Source organism: Triticum aestivum, chromosome 7B (genome assembly GCF_018294505.1).
Source record: "Triticum aestivum cultivar Chinese Spring chromosome 7B, IWGSC CS RefSeq v2.1, whole genome shotgun sequence".
Taxonomy (NCBI): domain Eukaryota; kingdom Viridiplantae; phylum Streptophyta; class Magnoliopsida; order Poales; family Poaceae; genus Triticum; species Triticum aestivum.
The window spans coordinates 389794237-389814503 of NC_057813.1; the positions used below are offsets into that span (position 1 = coordinate 389794237).

The following is a 20267-nucleotide window of genomic DNA, read 5'->3' on the forward strand; positions in this document are numbered from 1 at the left end:
TTCATCTAGTTACTATGGCAATGACAGGTCATGCAGAGGAAATGGGTTCAACTACCGCAGCACACAGCAGTTTGAATCGCGTTGTCTTAATGCAGTAAAAGAGAGCAGGAGCGAGAACATGGGATTGTATCGATATGATCAAATGGTTGGTTGCTTGCCTGATGGTTCGTTGCACGGATACGATTCTTCGTTAGGGTAATCACGGTACTCCTCGGGGACAGATCCTGTCGCAAAGGATAACGATACACAGGCATCACCAAACAATGTGCAACAATATGATGCATGCATGAAACATGGCAATATGAGTGTGTTGGGCTAATGCAACTAAAGCCAGTAGGGTTTGAGCAAATTTGAATCAAAGATTCAAATTCCAAATTCAAATATGGCCTTTTAAAGTGCCTTTTCTTATTCTGATTAAAACATCAATTTAACTTGTTTGATCATGCATGAAAATAGTACAGATGGATAGATTGGATTTTTCTGATCATTTTTCATATATAATTTGTCCAATTTGGAGTTACAGAATAAAAGTTATGAATTTTTGAAGTTTAAATAATATTCTGGAATTTCCTGATTTAATTTAAATCCAGAAATATCATTTACTGCGTCAGCCTGACATCACAGTGACATCAGCAGGACAACAGGGCTGGCTCGGGTCAAACCTGACGTGTGGGGTCCACACGTCAGTGTCACAGGGCTAATCCCGCGTTGACCCCGGGCTGGTTAGCTTTGACTAAGCCCTGGGGCCCACTTGTCAGCGTCAGTAGGTGGTGGGTTAGTGGCTAATTAACTGGGCCACGTCAGCTCGCCGGAGTTCTGGCCGGCGGCGACCAACAGTGCGGCGGCGATAGTGGTTTTGGTCGTTTCGGCCACCAAATGGAACGCGGCGACCACCGGAGTGAAGCTGAGGACGACCCGCGGCTCTTGGCGGAGTCAGTTGGGGTCGGGGTGGCCGGAGTCGACGGCGGTGAGCTCGGCTGCGGCCGCCGGGTTTCGGTCGTGCGCGGGATTGGTGCTGGAGCTCGAAGTCGAGCAAAGTGGGCGTCGAAGCGGGCTCGGGGACGCGCTGGAGACGGCGAATTCGTCGGCGACGGTGATCGGAGCCCGAAGAGGGGAACGGCGACGTGGCGGCGATGCAGGGCTTCCGGGGACTCGTGGAGCGGTGGGGAGGAAGAGGGAGTTGTGGCGGAGCTTCTGAGCTACTCGGGGGAGCGAGGGGTGGCCGGAGACAGTGGCTATGGCGAACGGCGGCGACGGTGGTCTTCGGCCGTGAGAGGGAGAGAGCGAGGGAGAAGCCGGGGAAGAGTGAGAGCGAGCAGGGGGGATCGGGACGGGCTGCGGACGTCGTCCACGCGGCCAGGAGGACGTCGGCAAGCAGGAGGTGGCCGCGCGGCCGTGCGCGCGCGAGCACGCAGCAGCTTCGGGGCGTGGGGAGGAAGACGACGGGGAGCTACAGTGCTGGGCTGGCTAGCTGGGCCGGCCAGCTGGCTGGGCCGCACAGATAAGTCTTCCCTCTCTTTTCTGTTTTCTGTTTTATTTAATATTTCTGCAACTTTGTTGAATTAAATAAAATACCTAGTCAACTCCAAAAATCACCAAACTACTCCTGGTCCATAGTTGGAATATTTCCAACATGAAACATTTTAGTTTGGAGATATTTGAGCATTTAAATATTTTATATTATTTTAAATGCCCAAATTCAAATATCTATGATTTAATTCAAAAACCCTAAGATGGCCTAGAAAAATGTGCACCACTTTTGTCAGAGGTTCTGAACCAAGGCTAAAATGATGGACATTTTAGAAGGGCATTTCAGGTTCATTGAAAAATTATTTTAGTAACCCTAGTTGGTTTCAGAGGGGACTGGGGGTTCTGTCATCCCCATTTCAAGTTTCTGATGAAAAGTAAACATGATGCAACACTCTAATGCATGACTAGCTAGGGTGTGACAACTCACCCCCACTCAAAAGAATCTCGTCCCGAGATTTGGGTTCCTCCGAGAAGAAGGCGGGATATTCAAGTCGAAGACGATCCTCCCTTTCCCAAGTTGCTTCATCTTCAGAATGGTGCGACCATTGAACCTTGAGAAACTTGATATTATGACGTCGCGTGGTACGTTCGGCTTGATCGAGGATACGAATGGGGTACTCTCGATATGTAAGATTATCTTGGAGATCAAGCATTTCGTGGTCCACTTCACGGATAGGATCCGAGAAGCAACGCCTGAGTTGAGAGACGTGGAAGACATCGTGAACCCTGGAGAGGTGCGGAGGTAGTTCCAACTGGTAGGCAACTTCTCCTCGTTTGGCAAGAATGCGAAAAGGTCCAATGTAACGAGGAGCCAATTTGCCTTTGATACCGAAACGTTGGGTTCCCTTCAGAGGGGTGACCCGAAGATAAGCCTTCTCGTCAACCGCGAAAGTCATAGCCTTATGTTTTCGGTCATATTGACTCTTTTGACGGGATTGGGCTGTTTTCAACTTTTCACGAACGATACGAACTTGTTCTTCTGCTTCCTGAATCATATCCGGGCCAAAGAATTGTCTTTCCCCGGTCTCTGACCAGTTAAGGGGTGTTCGACATCGTCGTCCATAGAGAACTTCAAAAGGGGCTTTACCCAAGCTAGATTGATAGCTGTTGTTGTAAGCGAATTCGGCAAATGGAAGACACTTCTCCCAGTCCATTCCGAACGAGATAACAGAGGCTCGAAGCATGTCTTCCAGAATCTGATTGACGCGTTCCACTTGACCACTTGACTGAGGGTGGAAAGCGGTGCTAAAGGAGAGACGGGTTCCCATAGCATTTTGGAAACTTTCCCAAAATCGAGAGGTGAAAAGACTTCCTCGATCCGAATTGATTTCCAAAGGAACACCATGGAGAGACACTATCCGGGAGATGTATAAATCTGCCAGCTGACTAGCGGTTATACTCTCACGAACAGGTAGGAAATGAGCTACTTTGGAAAGACGATCGACCACGACGAAAATAGCATTATTCCCTCTCTTGGTCCTGGGAAAACCGGTAATGAAATCCATACCAATTTTATCCCATTTCCATTCAGGAATAGCTAAGGGTTGAAGGGTGCCAGCAGGCCGTTGGTGCTCTGCTTTTACACGACGACAGACGTCGCAATTTGCAATATACTGAGCAATTTCCCTCTTCATCCTAGTCCACCAGAACCTCTGGCGTAGATCCTGATACATTTTAGTACTACCGGGATGAATGGTGAGAGGAGATTCATGGGCCTCCTTAAGGATCAACTGCCGCAGATGCTGGTTCTTGGGAACCACTAGACGATTCTCAAAGTACACAACACCATGATCATTTGTGGAGAAACAACTAGCACCTCCGCTAGCAATGTTCTCCTTGATTTTAGATATTCCCTTATCTCGCTTTTGGGCAGCGATGATTTGATCCGTAAGAGTAGGTTTTGCCACCAAGGTGGAAAGAAAACCTTGAGGTACAATGTGAAGGTTAAGCTTCCGAAATTCCTCATGGAGAAGCGGTTGACTTTGTTGTAACATCAGATTGTTACAATAAGATTTACGACTTAGCGCATCAGCCATGACGTTGGCTTTCCCTGGGGTATAGGTTATTCCTAAGTCGAAGTCTGTGATCAATTCAACCCAACGTCTCTGCCTGAGATTCAAATCCGGTTGGGTGAAAATGTACTTCAGACTTTGGTGATCAGTGAATATTTCGCAACGATTACCGAGGAGGTAATGTCGCCAGGTCTTAAGTGCATAGACTACGGCTGCAAGTTCTAGATCATGAGTAGGATAATTCTCCTCATGTGGGTGCAATTGCCGTGAAGCGTAAGCAATTACGTGTCGATCTTGCATAAGGATGCAACCTAGTCCTTGTCGCGAGGCGTCGCAGTAGATAACAAAGTCCTTGGAGAAGTCTGGCGGTACCAGCACAGGAGCAGAAGTCAGGCGTCTTTTCAGTTCCTGAAAACTATGCTCACATTGTGGAGTCCATTCGAACTTCTTATCTTTCTTGAGGAGTTCGGTTAGGGGTTTAGCAACTTTGGAGAAGTTCTCGACAAAGCGACGACAATAGCTCGCTAAGCCTAGAAAACTCCGAACTTGCTTGACCGATTCAGGTGGAGTCCAATTAAGGACAGCTTGAACTCGCTCAGGGTTAACAGCAATACCTTTACCAGATATTACATGACCCAGATAGGTCACTTCTGGCAACCAGAATTCACATTTTGAAAATTTGGCATAAAGACGATGCTCACGAAGTTTCTGCAACACTAGCCTTAGATGTTCGGCATGTTCTTCCTCGTTCTTTGAGTAGATGAGTATATCATCGAGATAAACTACGACGAATTTATCCAAATACTCCATGAAGATTGAGTTCATTAACCGAGAAAAGGTGGCTGGAGCGTTGGTTAATCCGAAGGACATGACGGTGTACTCGTATTGGCCATAACGAGTAACAAAGGCCGTTTTAGGAATGTCCCCGTTTCTGATTTTGATTTGATGGTATCCCAACCTCAAATCCATCTTGGAAAAGACTGAGGATCCAGCGAGCTGATCATACAGGTCGTTGATCCTGGGAAGTGGATATTTGTTCTTGATTGTGACCAAATTGACAGGTCGGTAATCTACAACCATCCGGTCCGTACCATCCTTCTTCTTGACGAATAGAACGGGGCAAGCCCACGGAGATGAACTAGGGCGGATGAAACCCTTTTTCAAGGACTCATCGAGTTGTTTCTTAAGCTCGGCTAGTTCTAGGGGTGCCATCTTATAGGGTCTTCTAGCAATCGGAACGGTTCCTGGGATGAGGTCTATTACAAACTCAACATCCCTGTCAGGTGGGACACCTGGCAATTCCTCTGGAAAGACATCCGGAAAGTCACGGACTACCGGAACGTCCTCAAGGTCTGGCAAAGGGTTGGCGTTAAGAGAATATAGTTGTCGCTTGGCTATTTGAGTCAAGACATTGACTATCTTCCCCGAAGGGTGGGTGAGTTGAACAGTCCTAGAGAAGCAAACAATTTTGGCATGATGAGCTGACATCCAGTCCATACCCAAAATGATATTAATATCTGAAGATTTAAGGGCTATCAAAGACGCAAGGAAAACAAGTCTGTCGACTTGGATCTCATTTCCATAACTTACCCTAGAGGTCTGCCATCTAGACCCAGGGGTAGAGATTTCCATAGTGGACGGCAGATCACAGAATGCAACGTTATGCAAACGAGCATACTTTTCAGATATAAAGGAATGAGAGGCTCCTGTATCGAAAAGAACAGATGCCGGGTGGCAATTAACAAGAAGCGTACCGAGAACGACGTTGGGATCTTCTTGAGCTTCTTCGGCAGAGACACAGTTGACATGGCCACGTGAAGCGGTGACCGGTTTAGCATGAAACACTTTTCCTGTCGGCTTGCCACGGCCAACAGCTTTAGCAGATTGATTGGGGTTGGTCTGGGGGCACTCACGCATATAATGACCAGATTCCCCACACTTGAAACAAGTCACGGAACTGGTACGTGGAGGAGCATTATTGGTTGGACCCCCATAGGGCTTAGCTGGAGCAGACTGTTGAGCGGGGCGAGGCGCCTAGAAAGATGGCCTCGGTGTGAACCTGGGTGGCAAGGCGGTGTTGGGTACCCACACGCGGCGCTTCTGAGGACCAGCACCGGATGAGGAACCCGTGTCACGTCCATGCTTGCGTGTTGCGTCATAGTCAGTCTGACCAGTTTCAGCACTGATGGCTTTGTTGACAAGTTTCGAGAAGGATGTGCACTCATGCAGACGAAGGTCGCGGCGAAGCTCAGGACTAAGGCCCTTGCGGAACCTTGCTTGCTTCTTGGCGTCAGTATAAACTTCCTCGGTTGCATATCGTGCAAGATTACCAAACTCCCTGCTATAGACATCCACAGAAAGTCGGCCTTGGGTGAAATTGCAAAATTCTTCACGCTTACGGTCCATGAGACCCTCCGGAATGTGATGTTCACGGAAAGCGTCGCTGAATTCAGCCCAAGTTGTGACATGGCCTGCTGGGCGCATAGCTCCATAATTCTCCCACCATAGACTGGCGGGGCCTTCAAGATGATATGCAGCAAAGGTGACCTTGTCAGCCTCAGCTACCAGCGACGAACGCAGTTTGTGAGAGATACTGCGAAGCCAGTCATCAGCGTCGAGAGGCTCGACGGAGTGGTGGAACGTGGGTGGATGTAATTTGATAAAATCACTGAGTGACACCACGTTAGTCCTCTGATGGTGTGCTGTGTTCTGTTCAATACGCTCCAACAAACGGTTTGTCTCCCGCTTGTTTCTCTCAGCTTCCATCATAACCTCGGCTAGTGAAGGAGGTTGAGGCAGATGTTCATTTCTGGCTTCACTGCCTTCGGCCTGCTCTTGGGAAGCAGGGTTAGCGCGCGTGTTGACCATCCTAGGTAAACAAGACAATGATTTAGTCAGAATGATGATATTTCGACGTGGGATACATAATGTAAGAATTAACTCGGAATGCAAGATGATCATCCGTATGACATGGTAGATACAGAAACTGCTTCTTTATTCCATCGTCATACACACCATACAAGGTTTAGTACAAGACCAAACAAAGTACTATTACGGTGAGAAAAGGATTACATCTCATCGGAGGCATTCCAAGCTCCTATACATTATTTTTCTACACCTCCGGAAAGAGTACAAACTAGGTCATATCCCACGAGTCACGCAGGACGATAGACGACACAGCTAGTGCGAACTAGTGATACTACCACTAACTCAGACCGATCCGTAGTAGTCCTCGTAGAAGTCACCTCCATAGCCTGGAAGTTCAACATGATCATCCGGAAACAGACGGTCTCGCGGAGCTTGTGGACCATAGGGGCTAGGATGAGGCCTTGGACCAACAAACGGTGGCCTGCGGGGACCGCGAGGTGGGGTGATGCCTCCTACATCACGCCAAACCATCACGTCTGGCAGAGCAGATCTCACAGGATAGAGATCGCGCATATCTGAGAATCCAGCTTGCACCGCCGGTGCGAACCGAGTCAAAGTGGCCCAGTGGTCAGCACGGGTATTGAAGAGCTCTAACCTTAAGGCCCGATTTTCACGGTCCTTATCCTCGAGCATCTCAGCCGTGGTGCGAGTCCGTGAATCCTCCTGAGTGGAGTCAGCATAGATAGCCTGGAGATATCCTTGTGCTCCCGGAAGTGATCCTGGCATATACCGGAAATCAGAGTCCCGAAATAGACCAGATCTGACTCGCATAATGGTCATCATAGAGTAGGCGGCATCCTGCACAGCCATCTCGATAGTAACCCCGAGTCCATAGGAGCAATGAAGAGGCTCAGTGGATCCAGGATAAGATGGAAATATCCTGACAGTGCAGAGATACTGGCTTTGATTAAAATCTCGGAATTGCTCTTCGACCGTGTACTCAGGATACCAACGGTATCCAGCCTCAGTCATTACCCTGACCAACTTAGCAGTATGGCCGGGTACATCTAGGCATCGAGTCAGGCGAACCACTTGATTGAGGTCGCGAGTGGCCATCTGAAAGCATAATTATAATGCAAAGGCATTAGAATTTCTAGCAAAATTTCGGCAGCATAACAGCTGTAAATGCTCAAAAAGGATATTGAGACATTTGACAAAGGATTTCGTACACACTCAACATCATCACATCAAAGTTCTGGAACCATTCTAACAACACAATGTGGTAGTAGAACTGAACTAGGCTTGTATCCATCAAACTTATAAGGTACTACTGATTAGTAACACGTGATCCTGATAGAGAGAACAGATCCTAATTCCTTAACCCCCGATGGAAGAATGGACTGACTCAGATCAGAATGTCACAAGGTATAAGGAGTAAAAAGAGCCTTACGTTCCAACCCACAAACAATTCCCCTACATATAACTAAAGAATTTCTAGACTCAACATCGACCAGTTTGGCTTAGAGAACCTACAGGCAGTCCGGCTCTGATGCCAACGCTGTCAGGACCCCGACTCGATGTCACATCGATCTAGCTGGTAACACCTCATATCACTTTGCGGCCTCACGCACGGTATCCCCACGAGTGTCGTCTTACCTTTTTCCCGGGACCGTTTGCGCCTTTTGGCTCACGTATATGATAGTGTCGCTAGCATCCATATGATAAAGAGCCCGGGCTGACATGACTAGTCATAAACCCAAAGTGGCACAGACTTACAGGGACAGGCATCCATGACCCAGCTTCGAACGTGTCGGTCAACAGCAAGTGGGTCCGGGCTGTAGCACTGGGCTAGCAGGACTCCGGTAAACCGAGCTGTAGCGGGCTAACAGGACTCCGGTACTCAAAGCGTGACATTTCCCCGAAGGGACAGACACAGGAACGAAGAAGGACACATGCCGGCCAGCCTAAGTGTTCCAGAGCAGTAGCAAGCTACCATGGCTCAGCGGTAACACTAGGAGACATTTCCCGGTAAGAGAGGCTACTAAAGATAAACAACTAGATAGTCAGATCCCACACATACCAAGCATTTCAATCATACACACAATATGCTCGATATGTGCAAATACAACGAAGCATCACAACATGACTCTATGACACAAGTACTTTATTTAAGGCTCAGGGAGCCATACATAATATACACACAAAGTTACGGGTCTCACGACCCAACATACAAGTTATACAATCATACAAGCCAACAGCGGAAGTAACTTGTCTGAGTACAGACAACTAGTAAAATAAAAGAGGCTTGGAAAGCCTGGCTATACTATGTGGTCCTTCACAAGCTCAGGTTCACCACCTGGGTCTTTAGCCTACTCGTTGATGTCAACGTCTACATAGAACCCATCAGAAGGGGTTGCAGCGTCTTCTGTAAAAATGTAGATTATAGCAACATGAGTACAAAGGTACTCAGCAAGACTTACATCAGATCCTACATACATGCACAGTATCAAGAAGGGTTGGTGGAGTTATTGCAGCAAGCCAGCTTTGACTCTTGGCTAGACTATCCTACGATACTCCAACTTGAAATAGTTTTGCGCACACGAGTCCACTATTCACCACTTCAATACACTACCGAGGATCCACCTCCGTCTTCCTACGGAAGAGCCATCCTCGGCACTCACACTTATCTTGAGGCTTTTATCAGTTTCCATTTACTTGTCTATGAACTGTATAGGCAACCAAGTAGTCCTTTACCGCGGACGCGGCTATTCGAATAGATCATGTTAACCCTGCAGGGGTGTACTTCCTCATACATGTTTCCACCACTTAGCGTCTGCACACGACATGTGCTCGGCAGACTTCAAGCGAAAGCCGACGTGGGTGTAGACCACGACCTACCTAAACACTTAAGCCTCTAGTCCAGGTTTATCGCCTATTCAGGTTCCATCCGCAGGGAGTCCGGCCGAGGTTTCCCATACGGCCCCGAACGATGTGAACAGGGTTCCCGAGATACCTAACGGGTATTCGGTACACCGTGCCACGTACCTACCGCATCACAGCCCACCCCTACGGTCAGCGCTGTCCACGGCCTCCAGTAGGCTACAAACACTAGAAACTACTTGCAACTCCTGGACAGAGAGCTAGGGTGAATAAGAAGTCGAGCGGGGTCATATTTCAGGGCCCAATGTATGGTAGTAGCTGATTCTTAAATCACACATACAGATCTCAGTGCTTAAGGTCGGCTTCAATGAAACAACCCACCATGTACTCCTACATGGCCTCTCATCGATACCTTTACCAAATCGTGTTCACCACACCATTCTTATTACCGACATAATCATTTCACTCTAGCCCATCACCCAGATGAACCAGACCTGACACAACTCTAAGCATAGCAGGCATAGCAAGGTAGGAACAACACATACATATGGCTCAATCAACTCCTACACATGCTAGTGGGTTTCATCTAGTTACTGTGGCAATGACAGGTCATGCAGAGGAAATGGGTTCAACTACCGTAGCACACAGCAGTTTGAATCGCGTTGTCTTAATGCAGTAAAAGAGAGCAGGAGCGAGAACATGGGATTGTATCGATATGATCAAATGGTTGGTTGCTTGCCTGATGGTTCGTTGCACGGATACGATTCTTCGCTAGGGTAATCAGGGTACTCTTCGGGGACGGAACCTGTCGCAAAGGGTAACGATACACAGGCATCACCAAACAATGTGCAACAATATGATGCATGCATGAAACATGGCAATATGAGTGTGTTGGGCTAATGCAACTAAAACCAGATGTGTTTGAGCAAATTTGAATCAAAGATTCAAATTCCAAATTCAAATATGGCCTTTTAAAGTGCCTTTTCTTGTTCTGATTAAAACATCAAGTTAACTTGTTTGATCATGCATGAGAATAGTACAGATGGATAGATTGGATTTTTCTGATCATTTTTCATATATTATTTGTCCAATTTGGAGTTACAGAATAAAAGTTATGAGTTTTTGAAGTTTAAATAATATTCTGGAATTTCCTGATTTAATTTAAATCCAGAAATTCAATTACTGCGTCAGCCTGACATCACAGTGACATCAGCAGGTCAACAGGGCTGGCTCGGGTCAAACCTGACGTGTGGGGTCCACACGTCAGCGTCACAGGGGCTAATCCCGCGTTGACCCCGGGCTGGTTAGCTTTGACTAAGCCCTGGGGCCCACTTGTCAGCGTCAGTAGGTGGTGGATTAGTGGTTAATCAACTAGGCCACGTCAGCTCGCCGGAGTTCTGGCCGGCGGCGACCAACAGTGCGGCGGCGATAGTGGTTTTGGTCGTTTCGGCCACCAAATGGAACGCGGCGACCACCGGAGTGAAGCTGAGGACGACCCGCGGCTCTTGGCGGAGTCCGTTGGGGTCGGGGTGGCCGGAGTTGACGGCGGTGAGCTCGGCTGCGGCCGCCGGGTTTCGGTCGTGCGCGGGATTGGTGCTGGAGCTCGAAGTCGAGCAAAGTGAGGCGCTAGGGATGCTCTACTGGGTTCTGTGAACGCGTTGGACTCGCCGGGGTGACCAAATGGTCACCGGAGCTGCGTCGACGGCGAGCTCGGCGACGGCGGAGGTTCGGCCGTGGTGGGGATGCAGCTACGGTGAGGGAACGAGGGGAAGGAGAGGGGGAAACGGCTCGGGGGCTCACCGCGGTTGCAGTGGGCGTCGAAGCGGGCTCGGGGACGCGCTGGAGACGGCGAATTCGTCGGCGACGGTGGTCGGAGCCCGAAGAGGGGAACGGCGACGTGGCGGCGATGCAGGGCTTCCGGGGACTCGTGGAGCGGTGGGGAGGAAGAGGGAGTTGTGGCGGAGCTTCTGAGCTACTCGGGGGAGCGAGGGGTGGCCGGAGACAGTGGCTACGGCGAACGGCGGCGACGGTGTGCTTCGGCCGAGAGCGAGAGAGAGCGAGGGAGAAACGGGGGAGAGTGAGCGAGAGCAGGGGGATCGGGACGGGCTGCGGACGTCGTCCACGCGGCCAGGAGGGCGTCGGCAAGCAGGAGGTGGCCGCGCGGCCGCGCGCGCGCGAGCACGCAGCAGCTTCGGGGCGTGGGGAGGAAGACGACGGGGAGCTACAGTGTTGGGCTGGGTCGGCTGCTAGCTGGGCCGGCCAGCTGGCTGGGCCGCACAGGTAAGTCTTTCCCCTTATTTTCTGTTTTCTGTTTTATTTAATATATCTGCAACTTTGTTGAATTAATTAAAATACCTAGGCAACTCCAAAATTCACCAAACTACTCCTGGTCCATAGTTGGATTATTTCCAACATGAAACATTTTAGTTTGGAGATATTTGAGCATTTAAATATTTTATATTATTTTAAATGCCCAAATTCAAATATCTATGATTTAATTCAAAGACCCTATGATGGCCTAGAAAAATGTGCACCACTTTTGTCAGAGGTTCTGAACCAAGGCTAAAATGATGGACATTTTAGAAGGGCATTTCAGGTTCATTGAAAAATTATTTTAGTAACCCTAGTTGGTTTCAGAGGGGACTGGGGGTTCTGTCATCCCCATTTCAAGTTTCTGATGAAAAAGTAAACATGATGCAACACTCTAATGCATGACTAGCTAGGGTGTGACAGTCCGGCTGGGGTCCGGACTGAAGATCACCTCCGCCATCGACGCACATAGGAGTCGGTGCTCCCGTGTGTCTGGCCCCAGGGATATGTCCCCCTGGTCCAGGTCCCGCTGAGACGACACCTCGGTGTCGCGCCTAGGCTTCGGGGAAGGGGCCTCTGGAGGTGTCTCGCTCGCCAGGGCATCTGAGCTCAGCGAATCCTCCGATGAGGATCGTCCGACATGAGACCTCCCGGGCTGCATGATGTATGGCAACAGTTAAAACTGCTATATCTAAACAACCCCGGACACATATGTGTGTTCGGATTTCGTATACTTACGACTTTTCCAGGGGCTGGACCCTGGGATCCCACTGCGGGGTGCTATCAGCAGCCGTGGTGGATGCCTCCGGGAGGGAACCTTTCCCCCTCTTCAGTGATTCGGCCTCCAGGGATGGGGAAGCCGTCCTTTTCTTCCCACCCCCTGCGGGAGGGCCGTCCTCCTCCGCCTCCTCCTCTTCGTCTTCAAAAGAAGGATGGTCGCTGGAGTCTTCGGATTTTGCGTCCGAAGCATTGTGGCGACGGAGGCCACTCCGGGTCTTTTTGACCTTCTTGGAGGCCTCTTTCTTTGGTGCCTCGTAAGGCGCTGGGACCAGCATCTTTGTCAGAAGAGGTCCGGCCGGTTCTTCTGGCAGAGGGGCAGGATAGTGTATCCGCTCCACCTTTTTCGTCCAATCCTGGGGTTATGGTAAAACATGATAAAAGTGTCCCCCTCAGGACATGCCAACCGAAGCGTGGATGGACAAGAGTATAGCAGTAACTTACCGAACTTGCAGAATGGGATAATTGATACCCACAGTCCTCGGCGGAGCTCGGCCATGATTTGCCGGACTTAAAAAGCACTTTCCAGATATCCTTGTGGGAGAAATCGTAGAGCGCCCAAAGGGTCTGGTGCTCAGTTGGGTCGTATTCCCACAAATTGCAGGCCCGACGCTGGCAAGGGAGAACCAGGCGAACTAACATCACCTGGACTACGTCGATGAGTTTGACGTCCTTGTCGACCACGCTCTGGACGCGCGTCTGGAGCAGTGACAGCTCATCGGACGAAGACCAGTCCAGGCCCTTCTCGGGCCAGGACGTGAGCCGCAGTGGGGCTCCGGATCTGAACTCAGGAGCCGCAACCCACTTTTTGACGCGCGGTTCAGTGATATAGAACCACTGCTGCTGCCACTCCTTGACGGAGTCATTAAAGGCGCCCATCGGCCATATAACCTTGGGCATCTTGCTCACCATGGCGCCGCCGCACTTGGCGTGCTCGCCACTCACCACCTTGGGCTTCACATTGAAAATCTTCAGCCATAGGTCGAAGTGAGGCGAAATTCAGAGAAAAGCCTCACACACAACGATGAACGTCGAGATGTTGAGGAAAGAATTGGGAGATAGATCATGAAAGTCAATCCCGTAATAATACATAATACCGCGAACGAATGGGTGGAGGGGAAACTCGAGCCTGCGGACAAAATGAGGAAGAAACACGACCCTCTCGTGGGACTCCAGAGTAGGGACGATCTGTCCCGCCGTCGGAAGACGACGGCCAATCTTCTTGGCCAGGTACCCGGCCTCTCGGAGCCTCTTGATATCCTTCTCCTGGACGGTAGAGGCCATCCATTTGCCTCCTACTCCAGATCCGGACATCTTCGGAGAACCTCTCTTCGGTGGAGAAGAAGAGTGCTTGGGAGCTAGGGCTCGAGTAGAGGGGAATGGACTAGCAGGGGGAAAAGGCGTGGGTAGAGAGGGAGAGATCTTGTCTCTTTATAGGGATAGTAAAGCTTTTTGCGCCTCCCCACTTGCCTAGTGGAACCCGCTCGTTCTCCACTCGCCGCAATTAGCGGTGCGTTTGGGTTACCCGTACCCGTATTGATGAGAATCCCGCAGTAAGGGGACATGATCTCTGCTTCGGCAATACATGCGGAGGAAACCGCCTCGCGATATGCGCTGAGGCTGGTTATGGAAAAACGGTTCGAATAATGACCCGACCGTAACGACATGTCACGTTGTCTAAAAAGTTGTCAGCAGATTACATTTGTGAAATATCATTCTCTCTGCGGTGGTGTGTGAAGATCATTGTTGCAGATCCGGATACGGTTTAAGTGTTCGATAATAACTCTCGAGCATTCGGAGAAGGAACCCGCCTTGCAATGCCGAAAACCAGACTGCGCGCCGGACTCATCGTCATTGAAGCCTGGTTCAGGGGCTACTGAGGGAGTCCTGGATTGGAGGGTATCCGGATGGCCGGACTATATACTTCGTCCGGACTATTGGAGCGTGAAGATACAAGACTCAAGACTCCGTCCCGTGTTCGGATGGGACTCTCCTTTGCGTGGAAGACAAGCTTGGCGATCCGGATATTATATTTCCTTCCTTGTAACCGACTCCATGTAAACCCTAGTCCTCTCCGATGTCTATATAAACCGGAGAGGTTGGTCCTTAGAGGGACGATCACAATCATAATCATCATAGGCTAGCTTTTAGGGTTCAGCCTCTACGATCTCGTGGTAGATCAACTCTTGTACTACTCATATCATCAATATCAATCAAGCAGGAAGTAGGGTTTTACCTCCATCGAGAGGGCCCGAACCTGGGTAACATTGTGTCCCTTGCTTCCTGTTACCATCAGCCTAAGACGCACAGATCGGGACCTCCTATCCGAGATCCGCCGGTTTTGACACCGACAGGGGGAATGGGTGGTGGTGGCCTAAGGTTGGGGAGAAGGTTGTTTTAGGAGAGAAGACTAATTGGCTATGAATGAATCATGCAGTATTCTACTTTGTCGGATGAACATTTATTTAGAAAAAATGTTACAGTGTATGGATGGGCCTTAAGCAGACAAGGAAAATGAATGGACTCCACCAGCTAATAAACAGGGTCTTCGACCATCTGCAACCGCCAGCAACCGTCTGTTAGTGTTTGATTATGTGGCGCACAATACCCTTCCCTGCCGCATACGTGTTTGCAACATTGATCGTGTTGTAAACAAACAAGCGCAACATGGTGCGTGTTGCAGACGACCAAGCCCATCTGTCTGCTCACTGCCTCGCCTGATCACAACCACCACCGAGTTAGGGAGAAGCGCCTCGCGCCACCGCGTCCCACGACGACCGGTCTCCACCGACCGCAGACGAGGTCGCCCGCCCCACTGCACGCCTGCCCTCCTACTGCTCGAAGCCGCCGGAGCGGCCCTTGCACAACCCCACCACGGAGTTCTGCTGCCCTTGCCTCGCTGAGTGCCACCGCTTGCAGGTCGTCGTCGCTGAGCGCCTCCATGCAGGACCTCCACCGTCGAACCCCTCCCCGTCGATCGGATTGAAGGATCCCACGGAATCCGCGACGCTAGCGCAGAGCGCCGTCAACCTCACCGTCGTCCTGTCACTCGACGCGCTGTGCATCCACGCCCACCCCGCGCTAGGCCCTGCTTCATTCTTCACAACATCACCTTTGAGACAAGTTGATGCAACAATGACATTTTTTGTGGAATGGTGACCGCGAATGACGACTGAGCTAGTGCACGATGTGGTGGCAATGTTTCTGCAACACGAATATATTGCCAAAAAATGTAACAAGGGTCTTATTGGAGAAACACAAAGAAGAGGCCGAAGATGTTGTTGCAAATTTTGCAACAAGCAGAGAGAAGAGGCCGGAGATGCTTGGTCCTGTTGTAATGGAGGTTTTGCAAACACTAACTTGAGATATATTTTTTGGCACTATCATTGCAAAGATATTCTGGATTTATATTTGATATCTTCAAGGCAAATTGACCGAATTCGGTGGTTGATGTAGTTTTTAAGGATCTTGTTGAAACGACTGGATGGCTTGGGTCATACAATCGGACCATTCGTGACCCGCCAATCTTTTAAAAAGATCAGCCAGTAGACTCATAGCGTGCCCCAGCAAACAAAGAACGAAAAAGCAAATGGGATTTTGATGAGCACTATTCATCCATAGGAATATATATAGTCCCAACTTTATACTAAACAAGCATTAATTAATATGGATCAGAGGGAGTACAACGATGTTGGTTAATGCAAGAAACCCCTTCCGACATATGGTTTCAATCAGATTTTGAGGAGGTTTTCAATCACTACCCCTTTCCAGCCACAATAGAACAAATTACTCAAATTAATATTTAGGAACACATACGGGTATTTCTTTTTTTTTTGAAAATAGAGGTATCACCTATCTCAGTGTTGCATTTGTATATCACCTAAACATCTTTGTTTTTCACCTCTTTGGAACGGTTGCTACCTTCATTGAGCAGGAAAGGACAGGAGAAGGCGGATGTCAGGGAAAAGCCATGAACTCCGCGCAAGCTTCACTCAGCTCCTTGAAGCCGTGTCGGTCAGCCATGGCCAGCGTGGCTGCCACGGTCTCGACGTCGAGGCTCTTGCACAGAACACGCTCGCAGATCGCTCTTAGCCTGCCCATGCCGTACCGCTCGGCGGCGATAAGGAGGTGCCGGATCATCGCCCTGTGGCCGGCCCCATTAAGGCCACCCACGACCGGCAGCGCGTCCGTGTAGGCGAAGTCGACTAGCGCCTTGAACGACTGTGCTGGCATGTCTCCGCCGTCCACGGAGATCTGTACCTTCCTGTCGCTGCGCGTCGTCGCCGTGTGGATGTGGCGCTTGAGAAAGCCAGGCGCCCGGGCGTCGAGGATGCAGTAGTGCGCGGCGATCGTCTGTCCTGCGACTTCGATGATCACGTCCGGCTCCTCCTTGCCGTAGCCGGCTTGCTGGAAGAGCGGCAGGCCGGAGGACGGTGGCGGGTCGTCGAAGGTGAGCAGGTCGCTGCAGACGTCGATGCCGCACTCGATCTTGAGGCGGTCGCCGAGGACGTACCGCGAGCCGGCATGGAGGTGCCTCCTCCTGGCGAGCTCGCCGGTGCCCCAGGTGCACGTGTCCTCGCTGCTGGCGTCGAACAGGATTGGGTCCTTCTCGCGAAACAGCGGCACCGTCTCGCCGGTGGTCTGGTCGACCAGCCCGAACCCGACGCGCGCCCAAGCCGCGGCGCCCTCGGTCACCAGCTCGACGAAGGCGGCAACGTGGTCCGACGACTCCGAATTGCCGCCGGCATGGTGGTTATCGCCGTCGGGGTAGTAGCGGACGGCCCAGTCGAGGCCGCTGACGGTGAAGGTCGGCGAGTACAGAAAGCCATCTACGTCACATTGTTTCTTCCTCAGGCCGCTGAAGCCGTGGATGTCCAGGACGTGCGTTCCACGGGCCGTCTTCGTGATAGTCGCCGCCACCATGGTCACCAACGCCGGCGCCGTTGCAAGATTGCAACAGATAAAACGGAGTTTTGATTGAATGCATTGCTTCATCCGTATATATAGAGAGAGGCAGATCTGAGTTTTTTTTTTTTTTTGAACTGGAGGCAGATCTGAGTTGATACTTCTTGTGTCCGGACTCTAGAGGACCAGATAAGAAAAACTACTTCTGAATTTAAATATTCATTTTTTCATAACCGCGCGGACTGCAGACGTTGACCAAATTTTGTCTTCTTTCGTGATCATGTTTTTTGACCGCTTAATAAAATTATAAAAACATGAAAAATGGTACAATAGGGGCAGGAGGATCATGGGTGTCTTGAATTTCACAATACTAGTAGCAAGCTCATGGGCTATTGATTAGCTTCTCTGAGCTCATGTACAAAACTTACTTTAGCAAACTCTATGGAGCAAACTCTATGGATATATAGTACTAGGAATCGTTAAACACTGTCGATGAAGTTCCTGCTGCTTAGAGCATCTCCAGCCGTTCGGCCCTCGGGCATCCGAAATATCGCCGCCTAAGGATACGCCGAGCTATTTTAGGTCTGGGGGCGGTCGGATTCCCAACCGCCGCCCCAAGCGGTCGGATTCCCAACCGCCACCCCAAGCCCAACCCAGACACCATCTTTAAAAAAATAAACTCGGTCAAAATCAGCCAAACACAACAAAATTCGGCCAAATTCGACACATATGAGGCGATTTAATTGATTTTTGTACATAAAAACTTTAAAACATAATTCAAAACTAAAATCATAATTAAGACTACTGCGCCGCCTTCCGCCGCCCCTCCTACAGGACGAAGAACACGCCGAAGGCGCTGTAGTCGTCGTCGTCGTCGACCTCCTTCACGCCGCCGCCGTCCTTGGTGCACCCCTTGCCTGTGTTGCCTTGGCTGACGGGTTTGGTTGGCGACGGTGGTGCGTCGTCGTCACTGTCCTCGAGGACGAAGACGCCGCCCACGTCGCCGCCGCGGTGCCGGGCGGCGATCTCCTCGAGGGCGCAGCACTGGCGTTCCGTCTCCAGTTTGACGTAGTCCTCGCGCGCTCACTTGAGCGCGGCCTCCTCGGCGGCGGCAGCCAAGTCGTGCTCGCTCTTCACGGCGACCAGCCCCGGCTTCGTCTTTGGCTTGACGAGGCGGGAGGAAGAGGAGCCACGACCGCCCTCGTTGATGACGAGGGTGCTGTCGCGAGTGCGCCGCCCTAGCGACGTCTCCACGGGCTTGTCCTTGACGCTGGCGAGCGCCGGCGATCCGGACGAGTGGGAGTGGGAGGAGGAGGACCCACGCACCATGCGTCGCGGCAGCCAAATGCCGTCGCCGCTCCGGCAGGGGACAGGCGCCGGCGCCGCCGGGTACTGGAGCGGCGGTTGGTTGTCGCCCTCGAGGTGCTCGAGGACAAAGTGCAGCGTCCGCCCGGGGACGCCCCACCACAGGCGGCGGCCGCCGGCGTTGTTGCGCCCTTTCACCGGCGCGTTGTTGGTGGAGGCGAGCTGCTCCTCGTGGCGGCGTTGGAAATACGCCGCCCAGCTGGTGGGGTTGTCGGCGGCGTACTCCGGGCGGCCGCACCTCCTTCGGCAGGGAGGCCCGGACGCGCTCGATCTTATCATGGAAGTGCGCGGGGTGGTTGAAGTTGGGCTGCGGGGGGACTGGGACGCCTCCGACGCTGAGCCTCCACCGCCTCGGTGCGCGCATGTCAGGCGGCGCCGGGTAGTTGGCCTCATGGAGGAGGTGCGCCTCCCACTCGTGTAGGGTGCGGCGGCCGAAGCCGTTGTCCGCTGCACCGTTGCCGGGGAAACTTCACCCATTGGAGGACGTAGACACTGTGACGCCCGGGTAATTAAGCTACAGTGAACCTCTGCTAATGATGCCACGTCACCTCGATTACTATTCCTAATCACGTGTTAGTTCGAAACTGATTCAAATTCAAATTCAAAATCAACCAAAGAATAAAAGTTTTCAAATATTAAAACTAAAATGTTCGGAGTGAACCAAATATTGCATAGGTAATTATGGTGGAGAAAGCACACCTTTATAAAATGTTTAAACACTCTAAAATGAATAAAAAAAGGTAACAATAATAATTATTTATATGCTTTCAAAATGTTAAACAATTTCAAAACTATTTTTGTTTCGGTGCTAAGTGGTTTGTGGCTGTGGCTTAGTTTGCAAACTCTCTTTTGGTGCCACTGTAGTATTTTACTAAAATGAGAAATAAAAGAAAACAAAAAAACAGAAAACAATACAAAAGAAAAAAAAAGAACTAAAACCTAAAGCTAACAGAAAAAAAAGTGGAAGACCCCCTCCCTGGGCCGTGGCCCAACTGGACCAGCCCACTGGCCCAGACCGGCCCCCACTCCCCCATAACCCCACTAAACCGAAACCCTAACCCCCCACTCGCTCCACTCCCTCCCCCGATTCCCCTGGATCGGGATCGATCCCCATCTCCCCTCACCCTCGCTCCTCTCGCTTCCCCCGAACCAGATCGGGACGCAACGCCCCCCCTTGCTAGACCCCGCCGCCCCTGGCGCCCGTCGCCACCACCGCTCCGCCATCGCCAAGCCGCCTCCTTGCCGGAGAGGGGACGGATCCCGGGGGCCCTGCCGCGGATCCGGCCTCCCTCGCCGCCCGTCCACGACCACGCTGACGCGGGACCCCGCCCGGAGCTACCTCGCCCCCGCCGCACGAGGACCGCGTCGCCGGCCTGCCTCCTCTCCGACGTCGTCGTCCCCGTCGCCCTCCTCGCGCCTCGCTGCCTCGTTCCCTGCGTTCCCCTGTGAGCCGCCGTCTCCCCTCCTCCCTCTCTGCTTCCGCAGTCCCCGCCGCTCGCCGCATCCGTCCCTGGCCTCGGTGCGCGTCCTCGCCCTCCCCGAGTTGCCTTTTCGCACGCGTGACGCGCCCGCGCTCCCGGCGTTGGGCCCGTCCGGCGCCGTGCCCGTCCGGCCCTGGCC

The 20267-nt window shown here is 51.4% G+C and overlaps 1 protein-coding gene across 1 annotated transcript; it reads right to left on the minus strand.

The window, feature by feature from the left end:
- Positions 1–16018: 16018 nt before the first annotated feature.
- On the minus strand, positions 16019–17331 carry LOC123162095 (BTB/POZ and MATH domain-containing protein 3-like). The gene has a single exon (XM_044579898.1). The coding sequence runs from the start codon at positions 17298–17300 to the stop codon at positions 16335–16337; it is 966 nt and encodes a 321-aa protein (XP_044435833.1). The 5' UTR covers positions 17301–17331; the 3' UTR covers positions 16019–16334.
- Positions 17332–20267: the final 2936 nt, after the last annotated feature.

Bases quoted from the DNA above. Each gene is read 5' to 3' on its own strand.
- LOC123162095 (XM_044579898.1), bottom strand. From the start codon at position 17,300: ATGGTGGCGGCGACTATCACGAAGACGGCCCGTGGAACGCACGTCCTG.